Source organism: Malaclemys terrapin, chromosome 2 (genome assembly GCF_027887155.1).
Source record: "Malaclemys terrapin pileata isolate rMalTer1 chromosome 2, rMalTer1.hap1, whole genome shotgun sequence".
NCBI lineage: Eukaryota > Metazoa > Chordata > Testudines > Emydidae > Malaclemys > Malaclemys terrapin.
Genome location: NC_071506.1, coordinates 50,875,728 through 50,896,578, shown reverse-complemented (window position 1 = coordinate 50,896,578; position 20,851 = coordinate 50,875,728). Strand labels below are relative to the sequence as shown.

The 20,851-nt window shown below is 39.0% G+C and overlaps 1 protein-coding gene across 3 annotated transcripts in view; it reads right to left on the bottom strand.

Annotated features, from left to right (window-relative positions):
* Positions 1-12,114: 12,114 nt before the first annotated feature.
* Positions 12,115-20,851, bottom strand: part of SNX16 (sorting nexin 16) — a 35,907-nt gene continuing 27,170 nt past the window's right edge. For all 3 annotated transcript variants that reach the window (XM_054019961.1, XM_054019962.1, XM_054019963.1), the window contains exons 5-8: positions 19,017-19,086; positions 16,149-16,285; positions 14,177-14,296; positions 12,115-13,911 (exon numbers count right to left, since the gene is read on the bottom strand). In XM_054019961.1, coding sequence (XP_053875936.1) covers positions 13,803-13,911; positions 14,177-14,296; positions 16,149-16,285; positions 19,017-19,086 — 436 coding nt within the window. In that variant the 3' untranslated portion in view covers positions 12,115-13,802. The remainder of the gene's footprint in view (positions 13,912-14,176; positions 14,297-16,148; positions 16,286-19,016; positions 19,087-20,851) is intronic.

Here is a 20,851-nt window from a genome sequence, read left to right as displayed (position 1 = left end):
AAACACACTTGGCTGCTTGGAAGAATTAAATTTAAGATCTTTTGAATAATCTTTGTCATTTCTTGACTTTCTTCACTTTGCAAACACTAATGCTTTTTTTAACATAGCTGTGTTAATTGCCTGGTGTGTAGGTGTATACTGTGCATATTTTTAATGAGATTTTTCTCTCTCTCCTTTCCTCACTTCCCTCCCACAATCTCTCCTAAACAAAGCTCATACTTGCCAATATTTGAGTTGAGCTTTTGAACTCATGTTACTTGAGTGAGTTCAAAATGAGACAAACCCAAGTCTGCCCATTCCTATCTCTCACTGAGTATTGTAATTCTATGGCTGAGGGCAGAGCTTTCTTAAGAGTGGGTCTGCTCAGCTGGAATTTGCTCTCTGTGGCAATCTTCTTTCCCAGCCCTACCCACTTAATGAAATCCTGGATTCCCAGCTCACTCACAAAGCTGCAAGCAGCTGGGGAGCATGGTTAATCTTTCACCAAGAACTTGAATCTCTCAAGCCTTAATACCATAGTGACAGGCACCAAGTAAATGCTTATGGTAGGAATAATTTACATGGAACATACCTGCTATATGTGAAGAATGCATCAATTAACAGGGTTTAGGGCTGGGTAACAGAACAGCCAAGAAAAGTTGCTAGTTTCTAACACTCTTACTGATAGTTGTAACAATGAAAAACAGAAGGTGTCCTGATAACACTATGCTCACAGTCCCTAGGCACCCGGGGTAAAATTTGCAAAAGTGATTTAGGCACCAAAGAGAAAAATCAATGGGACTTAAACTAAGTCACTTTTGGAAATGGAACTTTAGCCCTCTTACAAATTTTATCCCTCCTTTTTAAAAGCCAGGAAATAGTTGGGAGACTTTTTCTAAAGAGACCTTTAATATCATAAGCCTAATCTTATATGCACACCAAATATTTTCTTAAATCAATTTCAATCGCAGCATGTTGCAACTAACATACTTATATCATTTGTTCTCTCAGGTAGTTGTGAGCTGGTGGGAATGAAATTGGTTTAATTTCAGAAGATAATTGGGAGGCTAAAGATTCCAGAGTAATTTTTTATTTGAAAAAAAAAAAAGAAACAACAACAACAACAACAAAAAAACACAACACATCAACGGCCTTGAGAGCAACAAATTATCAGTGCTGCTAGTGCCTTTCCTTACTTGAAATCAAATTAAAACCTAGAATCTGCTCTTCTATCGGACGGAGGGAAGTATCATTTGGAAGCCCCATTAAGTTAAATGGGAGTCACCTGGATCCCTACACGCAGTACTATTTCCTGAAAAGATTAAATGGTATGTATTTTAGGGCTCTAAATCTTCAGATGTATTACATGACTCCCTGTGTTGTTGTCTGTGTTAAATCTAACCAAAGGAATATTTTGGCATGAGATCATTAGTTTAATTAATACTGAATTAATCTAGGTCAGCCAGGATTTACGGGATATGGAGTTGGGCTGTTTAAAATGACTGACATATTCTTTGAATTTGCAACACCTCAGTCATCATAAAGCTGCAAAGCAGGTTGGTCTTGTAAGCTGCACCAAAGTCATGGCTGCATAGTATTTGGAGGGAAAGGAATTTGTTAGCCGGTAGGTGGAGCTCTGTCTTCAGCATAGGAATGGTAACCGACTGGGGGACTGAATTCTGCTTAGCAGGCTCCTGCTTTCAGATAGAATTTTATTTCAATCTCACTAATTGATCATCTGGCAAAGAAAAGGGCATTGCATGTAGGAATGTAAATTTTAAAGGGAAGAAAAAGGTTTTCTGGTTCAGAGCTCAAATATGCCTATAGTTACTGACCTGTTTTGCCTCCATATCCCTGCTTGGTTTCTCATTCTGCACGTTTAACATGTGCAAAGAGGAGACACAGCCATGCAAATGTTTGCTGGGGTGCCCTCCTGCAAGCATTTGAGACCTGGCCAAGATTTGATGGGTTAAATCCTTGACTTTGAGGGTGAATTTTTTAAAAAGCGCCAGTATGACTTGAGAGCCTAGGCTGTGAAGTCACTTTGTGCCTTTGAAATGGTTACATTTAGCTTTCTTTCTCCCAGCCCCAACTTTAATTAGAGCTGGGCAAATGGTTTATTGAATTCCATAGTGCTAATTTTAATTTGCTTGAAAGACTATTTTGTCACATCTCAGAATTCTTGCAGTATCCCTTAAAAAAAAAAAAATCCTCATCCAAATGTATTACAGTCCCAGAAATGCCTTGTAAAGGATGTAAAATGTTCTCCAGGAAGGACGAGAGTGGTCAGGCAAAAGCAGGTTTTAAGGGGACTATACTGGGCATGGCATCTAATAGAACAGAACAGCCAAATGCAAAATAACACTTCACATTCGCAAATCATTATGAGTATTAATTGATCCTCATATTCTACCTGGGAGAGAGGGAGGTAAGACGTGTATCCCCTTGGTACAGACACAGAAAGAACTGATCTGATTTACTGAAGGCTACAAATGGTGATGGTGGCAGAGCTTAAAACTTTGTTGAAACGTTTTTTTTCTTTGAGCCTCTGCTCTATCTAGTAATCTGCACAGCTTCTCTCAGCCCTCTGTGCAGCCTTCTTAAACATTAGAGCCAAAACTAAATGCCAGCCGTGGTTAAAGCTCTGTGTAAGCTTGAAAGCTTGTCTCTCACCAGCAGAAGTTGGTCCAATGAAAGATGTTACCACATCTACTTGATTTCTCTAGTGTCATGGGAACACCACTGCATACAGCCAGGGCAGGGTTAAGTCACAACGATCCAATGATTCTTATTTTGTTTCAGATCACTGCTGCTAAAACAAAGTACGTGTGAGAAATTGTGTATGCGAGTGGAATAGATTAAATGGATTGATTGGGTTACTGCTGACCTACATGTGGGCTGCAGAGTAAAGTAAAATAGCTTCAGAAGATAATAGCTGAGCGTAGGGGGCAGTGATCATCTCTTACTTTTGAGGGTGAAACCTCATTTAAACATTGGGCTCCCAATAGTTTGAAAGCTTTGTCAGCAAAATAATCCTAATTTGCATTAGTTCAGGGTTCATCTGACCTAGAAAAATCAGCCACGCATCTAGAAACTCCAGATGTGATGGGTCCTAGCAACATTAACTTGGTTGTGAGGCCCGTCCTATATATTGTATAATACAGTTTTAGTAACACCCTATTGTTTACATTTCACAAAAGAAACATTAATACAAAATATCACAAGGCAGAACCTTGTTAATGGAGCTATATGGATGTATGTGATTTGAAGCTCTGGCCCACAGTATGTGCTCTGTGGCCTACTGTGAAGGCTGCTTCCGCACGCTGGCACTTCGAGCGCAGAAGGTGGGGGCCCGCAAGGATTTTAAAAATTAATACTGGCCACTCCAGGTACACTCCCAAAGTTACAGCTTTTCTCTGACCTTGGTTTGGTAAATGCTGCCACCACCCAAATGGAAAAAAAACCCTTGAACCCAGGAAGGAGCACTTGGGAATTCCTCCCTGTGGGGTACCCTCAAGCCCTTTCACCTCTCCCCTCCCCCCATCCAGGGAAGAGCTGAGAAAGAAAACAAAGGAAATTAGTTGTTTTCACCAGCTAATTAAACAACATATGCATAAACCTTTTAGGGACACACAAATTCAATCTTGTTCTTAAAAAAAGGTTAAATTGATTAAAAACAAAAAGAAAGGAAATACATTTGGAACTTAGGCTTTTTGCTAGATCTTAAAAGAAACAATTACAAAATTAAGCAGCAAGATAGCTCTCTTGAGGTTCAGCTTAAAGGTTACAAGCAAAACAAAAGCATCTGGGGTTAGCACAGAGGAGTCCATTAGGCATAAGAAATAAATAGAAATAACCCTAATCATTTCTTTCTAAACATTTCTGATCTACTTGCACCTTTGGAGTTTCAGATAAGTAGGATTGAGGTACGATTTGATGCTTTTTCATACCTGGTTTTAAAGCTGCTTACAGCATTGCTGCTCTGTCTCCGCTCTTTCCCGAACAGGGCCGGTGCTACCATTTAGGCAAACTAGGCGGTTGCCTAGGGCACCAAGATTTGGGGGTGCCAAAAAGCGGTGCCCCCAATTTTTTTTTACAGCGTTCCTACGCCCCCCTCCCCGAGCGCGCGGTCGCCACTCCACTTCTCCCGCCTCCCAGGCTTGCAGCACCAATCAGCTGTTTGGCACCGCAAGCCTGGGAGGGGAGGAGAATTAGAGCGGGGGCAGCGGTGAGCTGGGGTGGGGAGCTGCCACAGGGCTGGGGGGGCGCAAGGTGGAAGTTTCGCCTAGGGCGCGAAACTTCCTTGCACCGGCCCTGTTCCCGGAGCACCACAACACACAAATGGGGAAGTTTTCCCCCCATTTTAAAAAGTTCTAGCCTTTCCATTGGCTCTTTTGGTCAGGTGCCCACTCCTTTTCCTTTACCTGGGGAACTTTGTTAACCCTTTACAGGTAAAGCAAGCAGAGAACAGCCACCGAGAGGGACTTTATAGCTAACTGGCTGGGTGTCCCGCCTTCATTTATCACACCTACCAAACAGCACTAGGGCTTAGAGCCTAAAGGTATTTAGGCTCCTAATTCCCATTGATTTCAATGGAAGTACAGAGTCTAAATACCTTTGAAGAGTTGGGCCTAGCAACCTTGGTTTGGAGTCTTTCCTGTGCCAAGATTTGCTTCCCCTCAACAATTCCCTGTGCCATGTGGAGCAGTAGGTACAGGAGTCAACAGCTGAGAACTCCACAGTTCAGGGAAAATAATCTGTCCGCTTAATCTTTGGACTATCCTGACTCTTCTGTGATTGATTTCTCTGCAATGGGAGCCAGGGATGCTCATTTGAAAATCAGGCCTCTGATTATGTGCTTGACTTCACACACCCGGGTTTGAAACCATCAGCCTCCGCAAAGACTTTGCTAAATAAAGGATTTAAATATTTCCAGGCTCTACACAGAGAATGTTTATGCCTGGCAGCATCTAGGGGAATTCTTTGCATGTACAGACTCTTTCAAGTGTAAAATCTAAAGTTAATTAGTAATCAACGACAAGCTCAAGTTTTCACTGCTTAATATTCCTTCATTGCACATGAGTTTGTTTATTGATTTGGTCACTCTTAACTGAACCCCAAGAGCTTCTTTTTGCCTGTTTATTTCTTATTAGAATTAGGATCAGGTAAGCCAGATCAGACTTGTGGGAGGTGCAGGCCCCCATAGAATATGGAGCAGCAGAAGCAAGTCCATTATTATGTCAACTTCTCAGTCATAACAGCATTTTGACTCATCCAAAATTTCTTTTCTTTTAAACTATATATGAAGAGAATTGGACAAGGCCAGGTCTAGACTGGGACAATAAGTGTATCCAAAACCATGTTAATATGTTAGCTGCTTGTGCAGGGCCAGCTCTAACTTTTTTGCTGCCCCAAGCAAAAAAAAAAAAAAAAAAAAAAAAAAGAGCACCACCCCACAGAAACAAAAACAACCCCCCCCCAAGCGCCGCCCCGCCGAAACAAAAACAACCCCCCCCGAGCGCCGCCCCGCCGAAACAAAAACAACCCCCCCCGAGCGCCGCCCCACCGAAACAAAAACAACCCCCCCCCGAGCGCCGCCCCACCGAAACAAAAACAACCCCCCCCCGAGCGCCGCCCCGCCGAAACAAAAACAACCCCCCCCGAGCGCCGCCCCGCCGAAACAAAACAATCCCTCCGTGCGCTACCCCCCCAACCAAAAAAAAACCCCCGGGCGCCGCCCCACCAAAACAAAATTAAACAAACAAAAAACTTAAGCAGCGCCCCGCTACCCCAAGATTGGCCGCCCCTTACAAGGTGCTGCCCCAAGCACGTGCTTGGTCGGCTGGTGCCTGGAGCCGGCCCTGTGCTTGTGGCTAATCCTAAAAAGAACCTAGGTCACTGAGATGCTGCTTGTCTGTCTATATGCCCCCCCACCCCATCACTGTAGTATCTGAGGACTACACCATCTTTAATGTATTTATCCTCACACCATGTCCATGAGGTAGGGCACTGCTGTTATCCCCATTTTACAGATGAGGAACCAAAGCACTTAGGGTTTGCCTACAGAGGTATAAAAACCCTGTGGCTGGCCCCGTCAGCTGACTCAGGCTCATGGGACTCAGGCTTCTGGGCTGAAAAATTGCTTTGTAGATGTTTGGTCTGGGCCTGGGGCTGGAGATGAGCAACAATGGAGGGTTCCAGAACTTGGGGTCCAGTTCGAGCCAGAATATCTACACAGCAATTTTTAGCCCACAGCCTAAGCCCCGTGAGCCTGAGTCAACAGACCCCAGCCAGGGCAGGGCAGGGAATCTTTCTCGGTATGTGCATGTAGAACACCTGACATAATAGGGCACCGGTGTTGGTTGGGCCCTCTTAGTACTCCTGTTACATAAATAGTAAGGAAAAGAAGAGAGCCCTTAAAATCATGAGTTGACTACCACAAAACCTGGCTGGGAGCCTGGTTTGGGATTACCTAGACATGAAGGCAGGGAAGGAGCACTAGGATGTTTGAGTCATGAAGCCCTGGAGGGAATTTGCCATAGCTCACCCGTTTCTTAAACCATTTTTAAAAAGTTTTACATACAACAACAGTAATGGAATGTTAAAACGTCAATACATGACCTGTTCCAATAACACACAAGCCAGATGAGCAATGCTTGACAACCTGTATAATTATAAATGGAAACGGAAATAATTAAAGGGTATTTGATCTATAGTCATTCTTAACATCACAGAAAAAATATCTGTGCCGCTCTTGTTAGTCTGTAGAACCATCACCAGATGGAGAGGAGAAGGCAAGGGCATTTTAGGTTTAATCTTCTTCTACAAGAGAGTAATAAAATCCAGAACAAACTAATAATTTATGAACAAGAACATTTAGACATTTAAAATTCAGTCAAGATTTCCCAGGACAATTTTCCTGTACACAGACTACTGTCTCCTCACATCAGCGTGTCATCTAATTTTAACTGCTGTTCAGGCTACAGATTCAGCAGTAGCAGAGTGACATGCTGTGACATAGGGTGAATCACTTAATTTCCCTCTTCCTCAATTACCCCTTCCTTTAAGTGGAGAATAATATAATAAACAAATGTTTGTAAAGCACTTTGAGGTGCTTGGGTGCAAGACACAATACCATTGCAGGCTATTATTATTAACAAACATTTAGATTATGGTAGCACCCATAGCTCCTATGCGCGATGAGACCTCATAGTACTGGGTGCTGTACATAGATAAATCCTTACTCTGGAGAGCTTAAAATGGAAAAGTGACACAGAGAGTTAGGCATGGTGGTTAGTGCATCAACTTCCCCTCATGCACACAAGGCCAAGTGTCAGCCAGGGATGAATGCACTCCCTGCTGGCCCCACAGACTTGTCGGCTGGAGCACAAGGGTACAATTTGGCTGGAAGTGTCCCTCACCCCGAGGAAGAAGTTGGTCCACGCGCAGCTAATAGTGATGGGACTGGAAAAGACAGATTCAAATTTCCCTCTCAAGCAGAGCTTCTCTCATCACAGCACCTCAATCTGGTTGGGCCTGAGTATCTTCCCCACTTCTCGTGGCTCTCCTTGGGCTTGGCTTTTTGTCTGGCTCATTCTTCCCAAAGACCACTCTGATTATTTCTACAAAGCCTCAAAATGCACTAGAATCTTTACAGTACAAATAACAATGGGACTATCTATTGCTCTGTTTGCCCAGTGTCTAGCCCAACAAATGGTGGGGAGGGGTTGAGGTAAGGGATGAGAAAGGTTTAAAAAAGCAAGCATGCTATTACCTGGTCTGTCATGCAATACATACATGTAGCTGCAGGTTTGAGATGAGTGCACCCATGCACACAAACAAAAGAGGGACGGGAGAAATGAGAATATTTTGTACTTGGAAGTGAGGTAGAAGAAACAGAAGCCTTGCTGTGGATGGGGATTTAATTACACACCTCCTCTACACACTTTGCTGTGCATGAATTTTAATTTTAGGGCCAGCTGTTCTTTAGGACAAGCTGATTTTAAACCAAACCTGCCATTAGATCTCAGAGTGACAATGGGAGCAAAATTTCTTCCCCTTATGCCCTTCAATTTATACTCACTGGGCGCTATTTAGCAGAGCGACAGTGCAGGCATACATTGTGATCAACTTGCTCCTCCTCCACAGCTGCCTGAGCCTCCCTTACCACCTTTAAATGACACTTTAAAACACTTCCTTTCAAAAGCCTTTTCTGCTTCAAGCATAGGCAGCCTGCATAAAACCCCATCTTGTGGTGCTCCTTTGTTTGGTTTCAGAATCAAAGTACATGTTGACATTGTAGATATGACTGTAGATGCAGTGTTTGTGCCAACCAGTGGAAAAAGTGCTGCTTTATAAATAATGTGTCTTGGGGTATCATTACATATTTCTCTGTATTAACTGTCTCACTTTGGCATTGGGACTCAGAGATGGTTGATTTTAGAAGAGTTTTGAATGTGTTTTAGGAACAGTAGGCAAAATTTAAAGAGAAATTTTCTTCTAATTTATAACAAAATTGTCCAAGATTGTTACACCAGTCTTAAATCCAATTAGAAACTACTTTGTAATCCAACAGGAGAACCTTGCTGCTAGCAGTACACACTATTTCCCATCAGTGAGATGGTTTGATCAGCTGCAGACTCAAATGAGAAACTTTAAAAGATCCCATCATTTTGAGTTTCATCAGGGTGAGGATTTTGTTCATTAAACTAGAGCTGTACATAAGTACTGGCCTTTTTCAAAAATACCACAAAGCATTGCAGGGAAACTCATACGACTGGATATCATGCTCACATAGATAAAAATGGTAGGTCAATTTTTGGCTTACAAATTCTAAAATATATTAAAAACCCTGGCTTGGGTTATTTTCCTTGAAACAGATACAAGAAAAAAGCCAAATATAGAGCTGTGCCCAGCAAAACAAGGCTGTGACAAAGCAGCACATAATTAAAACAAATGCCCAGAGAATTAGGGTTGAGAGAGTTAGAGTTAAGGTTTTATAGACAAAGAAACTCCAGGCTTTCAGGTATAGGTTTCTGAATGACAGACTATGACATACAGCAGAACCTAATCCCATTGGAATGTAAAAGGCTACATTTAATGGCTAAAGGAAATACCCTGGGAAGAGTTTATCATGATTGGCAATCATTTGATCCATCCTCACAGTCTCAGAGGGAAACTGAAGCAGAGCTACAGAGAGCAGGGGCAGACAGATAAAAACCACTTTCTCCTTTGCTAGAAAGAACAAACATTTGAATCCTGCTAATTTAAAAGGAAAAAAGATAAAAAATCAAAACTGAAAAGAAAACCGGCCAAAAGCTTTGCTCCCCTGGATAGAATGTTTCCAACTACTGTTCACCCAGAACAGTACTTGTTATAGGATGTTGTAGGATTTAATTGAACTTACCTGTCTCCATCTACTTTAGATGGTCACATTATTTGGGGTCCAAGACTAAGTAACAGAAATGTGGATGTAATGATACAGGCCAGGATAACTAAGAACTTCTTAAAGTCAAATCTCAAGCTTTATAGTAAAGTACGTAACTATGAACATCATGTCCTGCAGGACTGTTTAGAAATCTCAAGGAAATAGCTCCAGGATGGTGCAGGTGAACTAATGATACACAAAGAGAAAAAGGATGAAGGGACAGAGGAAATAATTCAAAGCAGACTGGCATTAAAACCAAGGAAAAGCAAACACATTACCCCACATGGAGATTAATGACTACATGGGAGGGTTAGGTGATCTGGCCTTCACACTGGGTGGAGCCTTACAATCCCTAAAAACAACAAAAACTCTGGTCCCAGTTGCAGAGATTTCAAGGTGCTGGACTTAAGCAGGGATTTCCAGAACTTGCCATGCCACTTGGAAAATGGTCATAGAGGAAAAAACCCAGGAAAACATTTATGAAGTTTTGAATTGAAAGCTTCATTTACTACCAGTTCTCCTAGATTGCTAGCCATACTGCTACTGGGTTCTGGGCTGAAGTTATGGACTAACTCCAATAAAGAGAAAGTAGAAGCCAAACTGGGAATGGAATTTATTGTTGCTCTAAGCAGTGCACTCATGTATTCTCAGAAACTGCCGTTTGAGAGCGCCTACCACCTAAAGTGGCTGCATCTTAGTACCACCTCAGCCCCGTTCTATGACTTTGCCACCCAAATGGTGTGGAGTTCCAAACAGATGAGCCACAGGGAAGGTAGCAGGAACTTGTAAGGAGGATCGTGCTGCATGGCTCCACTCGCCTGTAAATTTCAGCCCCGGTTTCCCTGTGCATTTGCTCCCCTCCCTTGAGCAGACCCCAAAGGAGTATTTTTGCTCATAGTAATTAATGGTTCATTGTCAAAGTGGGATAGGCACAAAGTGGAGTTACAGAGGGATCCATTCTTGGTTCAGTACTGTTCAGTGTTTTCATTCATTTATTTTAGAACGCGCATTAGAGTACACTAATCAAATTAGAGAGATGCAAAACTGGGAGGGATTGCAATACTTTAGAAGATGGATTTTTATTTCTAACTTGTTATGGCTAAAGGTGAGAAATAGTCAGAACTAAAAGCAAGACTCACTAACTAAGCATGAGGTGGTTGAGGTAGGAAAGAGTAGTTAGGCACTAATGCAGAAAGGAAGAATATTAGTTCTGGGAGCAATATGGGCTAGGCAATGTTAATAGAAAACAACCTGCAGGTTGGAGTAGATGATACAGTGTATCAACTCTGGCAGAACAGAGACAAGGGCATTATTGGGTTGTAATCCATCTAATTAGTTGACTCTGCTCTGATTTCAATTTGCGTGCTGCATCCATTGTTGAGAGCACAAAACAAAAAAAATCCACACTTCAGTCCTTATGAATGGAACCACTGCCAGCTGGTTTTTGTTGTATTAGAATCAGAATGTTTAAAATAAGGGTATTGAAGGGTATTTGAGCTTGCAAAGAACCTTCCCCCCCCCCCCCCAAAAAGTGAATTTTAGAGAAACAAATAGGTATAAAAACTAGCTAATGGTGATGTTCAAGATGACATTGTGTTGCACAACTCGAAAAGGAATTACTTTTGTATTTCCATCAGTGGTGTAACTACACTGAAGTCCCCTACTGTACGCTATTTACATGAGGTGATACTAAGTATTTGCCACACAAAACTGCATTTTTTGTTTAGCCGGGTCTGACTATTACAGGGAAGCCTTAGTCAGTACATTTCAAAGGCACTGTATGAATAATTGATTTAAAAACCCACTGTGTCAATCCACATAAGTATCTGAGAGGTACCAACTGGAAGTGTGCTCAAAGGAAATAGAGGCTGCACACAAAATATGGCAATTAAAGCCCAGTTTATAAGAACAGAGGCATATAGTGGAGCCTCAGAGTTACAAACACCTCGGGAATGGAGGTTGTTCATAACACTGAACAAAACGTTACAGTTGTTCTTTCAAGTTACAACCGAACATTGGCTTAATACAGCTTTGAAACTTTACTAGGCAGAAGAAAAATGCCGCTTTTAACCATCTTAATTTAAATGAAACAAGCACAAACTGTTTCCTTGCCTTGTCAAATCTTTTTTTTTTTTTTTTTTATAAACTTTCCCTTAATTTTTGTTAATAGTTTAACACAGTACTGAACTGTAATTGCCCCCCCCCCCTTTTTTTTTTTTGTCTCTGCTGCTGCTGAGTACTTCTGATTCCAGATGAGGTGTGTGTGGCTGACTGGTCAGTTCGTAACTCTGGTGTTCTACTGTACTACAATCTTTACAGAGAGCAGGGCAAAACAAAATCTCCCCCCCCAACTCTGGACCCTCCCATTTAATTGCTTTGTAAAATGTTTGTATTTAGGCTTATATTCATTAAATGAGTAAAGGCAGACAGAAAATTAACATAGGTGGAGAATTTTAAAATAGAGTTGTCTAAATGATCAGCGAAATTCTTTCAAGGTTTTTTTTTTTTTTTTTTAAAACATTTGTAATCCGAAAACCAATACTATTTTAGTACATTTAGTTCAGACCTGTTTTTTAAAACATGTAAGTGATTGCTGGGATTTGATGACAAGTTATCAAAAAAAGAGATGTAACTATAAATTGTACCGGAAGTCAGTAATTGTATTGAATTCTCTGGATGCCTTAAAGGCTATCCCAGGAGGATATTCAAACTGTTAAATCACTTTTTATTTTACCTTCAGTAGAAGTACAGTACGTTTCCTGATATGTTGTGCAGCATTCCTACATTTTCATGCAGACATTAAATTTTGGTACAAAAATGACAGTTTAGACTAAAAGTTGAACAACTGTATGACATAAATGAGACACTGCAGATGTGTCTTTCAAACATTTTTATATTTTTCTCTCACCAGGTACTGAAAATCTTTCTACCAACAGATAAAGAAAGTTGATGTGATGTCTGTAGTTTTATTTACTCAGAAGGGTTCATACAGTTCTGCATAAAGATTATATATACAGCCTGAAATACAAAGTTAGCTTTGAAAACTCCAGCACACAGACACTGCATATTAACAGCATTAAACTAAGGAGTGAGTGATACGGCTGGGGAGGGAGAGCATTCTTCCCACTAGAAGAGCAGAAGAAAACAAGGCACTTTCAGTAAATATGTACAGAACAGAAACAAGCTGTATGAAAGATTTCATAAAGCTGACCCACAGTACTATAGCAAACTTCTGTAGTAATGAACAAGTAAAATACAAAAAGGCACAACATAATCCTCTCCCTCCCTGCAACTCCCCTTTCTCAAAAGAAATTAGCCAATTGAACTTGGCACAAACGAGTCTTAATTATTATAAAGTGCATCACTTGGCTTAATACATTTTGAAAAATAGGCTATAGAATGTTTTGTAGCAATATTCTCATGTGTACAATATATTGAAACAAAAATACATTGCAACTAGATTCAACCTAATTATGAATGTGAAGAAAAAATATGGCTTTTTTTTATTTTTACAAGTCATTCAGTCATCTACATATAATCTAGATTGGTTTTTAAAAAAACCAAAGTATGTATGCATTAGCAAGAAGGTAAGAGGTAGTGTTCTGGATAAAAGGCAACATCACTGATTTTATCATTAAGTGGGTGTGACACAAAGGTGTGGGATTTTAAAGATGCATTACTGAACTAAATGAATTATTGCAACATGCTATAATGTGATGAACATACACCATGTGTTGGGTTTCCATGGCTCACTCCTTTCAGCAACAACAAGTTTGTTTTATTAAAATGTCCAATGATCATCATTTCATAAATCCTTTTCTTTTGTCACTGCAAGTCTTATTTTATTGCATTAAAATTCCAGAGAAATGATTTTCATTTAGAACTTTAAAAACATGGTAACTCCTATAGTCTGATTAAACCCAAGTTGTGTTCATCTTTACGTCAATGAGCATTAATTTACGGCTATATAAGAATTTGAAAAACAAACAAACATCAAACAGATGAACACATTAAATATATCACATTTGTAGCAACATGCAATACGTAACACGTCACATGTGATTGGTGACTACATATACGTAGCTTTAGTCACTACCCTAGCAAATCATCATGATCTTCTGTGTTCAGTACTTAAGAATCTAGGCATAGCTGAATTTAGCCCTAATTAGATTGTATAATATATTAAATATATAAAGACTGGATAAAAACTGAATCAAAGCAGCAATGAGTATATTTCCTATGTGAATAATTTGTAAGGATTTGTTTATGTAAACAATAACTGTGTGCATTCTTGCTCTTTGCTGTAAATTCTTTACAGCTACTGCATGCTTTTACCTACAAATAGTCTGTCCCAAGCATTATGAAACTTTTGAAGGTAATGACAGCTGCTGTTAATTTATTCCTCTTCATCAGCAGTATATGCTACTTCAGCAACTTCAATTTCTGGTACAGAGTTTTCAGCCAATGAGCCACTCCAGCACGTCTCATGATTCTCTTTATCAGAGCTGCAACAACAGATCAATAAGTATGTCATACAGAAACCAGTTTGTTGCTCTGTATTAATTTCATGGCATCTGCAAAACATTTGCAAAACTAGGTAACTATTCCTCACTGCAAGTCTACCTCCTCCTCTTCTCCAAGGTCCATATCAAACACGGTTTACAGCTGCTAATCTTGTGCAGTAAACAGTTTTGCGCAAAAAGATGAGTAGTATGTCTATGCAGTCATGTACTTAATGTATTTTAAGTTAAAAAATAAAGTTGCATTTACCTGCTGTCATCTCCCAAGGCGCCCTGATCTGCTTCTATTGCAGAAGACTCCACCTCGCCACTGCACTCGCTTTCTTCTCCTGACATTCTGCGCGTTTTCCCATTTCCTAAAGACAAATCTCTACAGCAAATTCAAGAGAGACATTTATGTAGAATACAACCAATATATTTATGGCAAAACATTCAGTAGTGAATCAACACTTGAAGGGCCATTAATGCTTCATTTTAAATGGGACATTTTATTTAGAAACAACTATCATTCCCTCTACTTACCCCTCTTGTTTCTTTTATTATTAGAAAGTTCCACAGTTTACACAGGATATATGTTTTGGAGCAGCTCATCTGCTCCAGCTGCTTATTCCTCACCTGAAGCCTCTGTCCTTCAAATTGCAAAATGATTCTGATGCCTCAGAGGACTGTGACTTCAGGGTAAGAGATTAGCAGCAAATGCAGATGAATGTTAGACAATATTTTTTAAGGCTCTCCTTCATAGGTTCCAAGGCCAGAAGGGACCATTGAGATCATCTAGTCTGACCTCCTGTACAACACAGGTCATAGAAAATTGCCAATGATGGAAAATAAGTGGTATTGGTTGATATAACAAACACACAGATCTTCTCACAAGTTTGCCTAAGTAGGATAGTGTTTCATTAGCAATGAAACATAGAAAGGTAGCAGGTCTGTCCTGAAGCATGATGGGACAAAAGTTACTAGGTCAGTGGCAAGTTCCTGTACTACAGATCCTGGCTATAAATGGATATTTTGCCATGAGACTATGGATTGTCCCCAGAGCATATTCCATCTGGGAAATATATCTGGCACTTAATTGTAACATGAATGAAGTTCAAAGCTGTTTGTTTTTTCATACTATTCATTAATTTCTTCTCATTCTTGCCTCCATCTCTTCTCTCCAAATCAAATTTATTCTTTTCCTACCCATACAAACATCTCCTCCAATCCCTACCCCTACCTTAAAAAAAAAAAAGATAAAGCTGTTTTCAAGGTAGAGTGTTATGAAAAGAAGAAACTGCAGTTGGATGGGAAACATTTAAAATTGTTTGAAAACAATCTTAATACTGTATATTTTAAGATTGGTTGAAATTTAAGCTATAAAAAGAATAATATTTATATCTTTGTTTATTGTGACTGGTGGCTTGTTTGTGAGTTTTCTTAATCTTTTTTGCAATAGCTGCAGTCCTCAAACTATTTTCTTATTGTGTTAATGACTAAATTCAAGTCATGCATCCAACACCATATTCATTGTTTTAGTGAACTTGTATAGGCCATAGTACACATCCCTAGAGCTTTTAAAGCTTCTAACATAGCTGTGAGGACTCATTCCTTTCCAAATAAAAATTCCAGAATGATAGATTCAGCAGGTCCTGAAGAACTCTCAATATTCCAACATCATCTCCCCTGGGTCTGCTGCACACTTTAGCAGATATGCACAATAAAATTTTATTATGAAGCTCTGCCACTTTTTCTTTGATTTAAAGAGCTTTGAAACAGCACCACAAATTGTCTATCTGCTGCAGCACACCAAGCACCTCAGAGCAACAAAGTTAAAACCATAAACACACATGAAATACAAGAGAGAAAACCACAAGAGTAGATCAAAATCATTTTGCCATGTCAAAGGCTTTCAAATATAGGGGAACTTTAACTTCTAAAGCAAGCCAAATATACCACTGTTCTCACCTTCAGGAAGGCATTCCACACACCAAGGACTGCAGAGACAAAGTTTAGACTGTACTTAACATTCTTACTTGTTCTCACTGATCTTAGAGGAGGTGGACCAGTACGATTGGCAAAATGATTTAAAAACCAAACAGAACATTTCCTTAGCTAGCCCCTCAATGTATGAGAAAGCATTATTTAAAACACTGCCTTCAGCGCAGCCACTTGACTGATGTATCTGGATAGCTACTAATATCTGTCTGTGAAATTTTGAAAATACTGAAGCCACAACATACCTAATTCTTGTCTCTATAGTATCTATATGAAGTTGTTTTTCACTTAATAATTTCTTCAATGATTCCACTTCCCTTTGTTTTTCAATAAGTTCTTTTTGGAGACGGTAATTAGTTTCCTCCAAAGTTTCACAAAAAGCCTAAAAGAAAATGTCAAGGTTAGTTGCCTGTCACCACAGTGGACTATGTTTACGGCTTTTCTTTTAAAAATATACAATAGTTACAGGGTTATAATTGCTTTTCTTTGTATTGATCGCCTGAAGAGCGGTCTAATGAGCTTTAAAAGTTGTACTTTTGTCTTTAAAAAAAAGATGCAACTTGGCTTTGAACCATTTATTACACCATACCACAACTAAAATACTTTTGCTATGTCACACCACTGACATGTATTTAACCAACTGCAAAATAAATGTACAGCATTGACAAAGTAGGTCCCCATTCTGCAAGGTAATCCTTGCATGTATACGCTACTGAATTTCGCAGTGAACTCACTCCAGTTTTAATGTGTAAGGCTAAAGTAAACTGCTATATATCCATTTAGTGCCGGATATGGTATAAATCTTGGCATCTAGCCTACTGTTCTATTACTGTTAACAGTAAGTCTGCCACCAATAATGAGCACTTCTGATTTAATAATGTATGTGTCTTCACTAAATAATGAAACCATCCAACTCAGAGGTGAACTTTTTGGTTTATATTACATGCAGTTAACCATTGATTCACTGGACTTATTAAATGTGAATATTTTAGACAGAGCTATGCCCTATTAAAGTCAAAAGTAATATGGTTCATATTAGTGAAGTTACCTGTATGCTACAGTTAAGATAGTGTCAGCACTTCTATTGTTTTTCAGAGGTCTAAAAGTCACCTGTAAAAATATGTTTTGGAAAGATACTGTATTTTGCTTCAACAAATCCATCGCTGAATAACAATTAATGAAATTGGTGGTAATATTTACAATTATATAGATTTGAAACAAAACACAATGTATCCCCAATTCAGAGACATTTCTATACATTAAAAGATATCTGATTTTATATTACTTCATGGTTTAAAAGTTAATTCATCTTATTGCCTATGGTATAGTAAATTCACCTTAATTTACCTAGGCCATTAGAAACAAATAGTCAGTTTAGCATGAGTTTTGTTCACACAAGTTCACAGCAGGAATAGTCTTCCAGAAAACACACAGCACCCAATGAAACCTTCACAGTGAACATTTTCAGTGAACCCTTAACAATGACTCCAATTAATCAGGCGTTCCATTTCAGGAAGCCATTTATGTGGATTCTGTTGTATTTTGCAGAAGGTCAGAGTATTTAGGGTTTAGAGATTGGTCATTATATATGTACAAATAGTGTAAAACATTTATACAAATTTCTTACAAAAGTGTATGAACAGCTAGATTAATGCACCTAAATGTTTGTCATAAATAGTCCACAAAGAAAGAAAAATGTACAGACTGAATTAAGATTCCATAAAGCAGCTGTTAATTGTGCTAAATGGGTACTTATTTTTTACAAAAATAATCCTGGAATATGGATTTCCAATAAAGATTTCCACTAAACCCTGCTGCCCAAAGAAATTATTGAAATCTGCATGGGACTAAACATTAGTAAGTGTACTATGCAAGTTCTTAGGCTGGCAGGGAGATGGATTAGCGCTAATAGAATCTAAGCTTGAGATACCTATCAGGAAAATATGTCTATGATCATTATCGCTATGAACAGAACGCTTGTTTAATGAGCGTGAACTAGTCATTCAATTAGTTTGCATTATTAAAAATGGTTTGTTTTTACCTCAGAGTTTACGATGAAATGGTTAACACGAAAACTGATTTCGCCATCTTCTAAATGAAAGTGTATACTATACAAAATGATACACTGAATCCTTGCAGATGTACACAATAATGTGCCCAGAGAGAGATGGTCAGAAGTTGGGTTCCAAGTTTCTTCGGTGGTAAAAATGGGTCTGGCTGAAGGAGCTGCATCTACATTCTAGCTTCCACCAGCATTAATATGAGTTCAGTTGAACCAGTGAGATTCTTTTAAAATTCCCCAATGCAGACATAGCTTTGGACAGCCATGCCTCAATTTGTTTATGGCTTTATAGGTCTCAACCATCACGTCAGACTGCATCCAGAAACAATCAGACAGCATAAATTACAATGCATCAAGGTAATGTGCTCCCTGCAAAAAGCATTGCTGAAGTTTTCACTGAACCGAAATTCAAGCAAGGGAAGACTGCTGCCACAACAGACAGCTCAGTCTGAATCAGAGTTATTTTATCTGCAAAGTAACTCAATGTGAGAAACATGAGATTCTTTTACTAAATGTAAATGGCCTGGATTAACCATTTGTTCACCACCTGGAATATTCCTGCTGATTGGGACTGTGCTGATGCTACTGTGAAGCCAGAAAACTAACTTGTACAACTATGACATACAATTTCAGTAACTTTATCCTGTAGTTTGTCATACTCTAAACTAGACCTTTGCCACTAACACTCTAGCTGTCTTCTTACCCACTTCACGTGTGCCAACAACTAGTATACTGTAGCAACCCCTGGGGACAAAGTACATTTAGGGATCATTGTATCAATAGAAGAGGACAAAAGATTATTAATGGACCCAGATCATTCAAAAATGGTTGGTCAGTTTTAGAATTAAGCATAAGCATTTACTACTTTCTGATTATGAATGAATGAAAGTCTACCTTAGCTACACAGGAACAATGCCATATGGGAAACAAAGATCTTAGTTGTAACATTCTGCTCTATTCCACCAATATTTTATAATATTCTAAAAACAAACATGATTATTGTTCTATATTTACTATTTGTTCTTGTCACATGATGTTATATAGCACTTACCCTGCTCTCTTCTAGGCTATCAAATGGACCTGGTGGATCATCCAAACAAAGAAACTCTCTCACTGCAAGGCTTCACCAAAAAACAAAAAAATTATATATATTGAGCTGAGGTGTAAAAGAAACATGCAACAACATCTAAAGATGAACACAACTGAAGGGTTTCTGCAAGTGACTAATGATTTTGTTAAAGAACGGAATCAATGCTTTCATATTATTCCCGCCAATACACATAGGTGTTTATATACTCTTCTTATGTGAGCCATGCTTGTGTATTTAGACAGCAACAGTACTTAGATACTATATGAATTTCTCATAAGCTTTTACATCCATGCATAAGTTATGAATTAAAAATATATAGGGGAGTTTCTAGTTTAAAATGAGGATTTCTGAGCTTCTTGAGAGAAATTGATCATTTTGATGACAACTGACAAGCTACTTATCAGGCACCTTAAATATTTAACAGTAAAGTTCTCTTGTTTATATATATATATATAAAATAAATATTAAAAGGTGGACTAAAATCACTACAGTACTAATTAGTAAGGGCTAGAACCTACACATGGATCCCTCTAAGTTCTTCTTCAGTTACATCAATGGGGCTCTGCACAGATACAGTGGTACACAAAGATGATCTATTTGCAGAATCTTGGTTTAAAATCCCAATCCATTAACCAATACACAGTAAAAAAAAAATTACAGGTACCAAGTTTGGTGTTACGTGGATGAATTGCATGTAAGTGGGTTATGTTCTGTCATTACTAAAACCTATATTTTATAGATGACATTTGTAACTAATACACATTCATCTTTAGAAGCCAGACATTTCCTGTATCAGAAAACAGAAGCTAGAAGTTGACAGCAATAGATAACATAATGTCTGCATTCCTTTGTCTTAGTGTATGTAATTATTAATTTGAGTGCTCTTTGCACTGCATAGCTTTTGTACATTTCTTGAAAAAAGAAAAATTTAAAAAATATTAATTAATATTAAATAAGTTAAATACTTTTTTTAACTTTGTTTTTTTAACATTTTCTCAAATCTCTCTCCTTCCTTGACTTGCCAAGACCTGACTTCTGGGGTTCTGGTTTACCCTGCTACAGATATCATCATCTTTAACTTGGATTAAAAACAATGTCAAGAATGCAGTTCCTTACACCCTTGAAGTGTCTAAAGCTAGAATTGGTGCAGTAGAAAGAGAAGTCTGGGCCCCTAATTTCATATGCCCCCGCCCCCTTCACTCCCTACAGGTTGCATGCAGGGAATGTCATTTTCCACTTCTCTCAACCACACCGAAATCTGAAACACAGGAACAGGTATTCAGTGGAAGAGCACATGTAAAACTTAATGGGAACAAGTTTTTTTTTCACCTACTTGTCTAATTAACCAACTTTAATTAAGACTGGCAACCAAAAGAAATGCAGAAATACACTCTCCACTCTATGCTTAACCATTTATTTTGCTATTTTTTCTTCTTTCAGCTTTTCACTCTCCACTAGACTTGTGGACTGCGAAGAGACTACTATACTCCGTTTCATTGCTGGATTGTCAAGTATGTTCCTAAATGCTTTTTTCAACTCAGTTTTGAATGACTAGTTGATGGTGCTTCCACTTTCCTGTTCGAGAGACCTCTCCCTCTTTGGAATTATTTTTGCCAATATGTAGTTTAAATTCCCACTTGCCCCAATCGCTCCACTTTTTAAATCACAGTAGGCAGCAGTACCCCTTATGCCACCATAAACAATTCCGCTCTGGGAAATCAGTTGGCTGTTATCTAGATTAAGTGGAGGTTGGAGACCATGTTAGAGACACAATATTGACTCTAAAGTTAAGACTG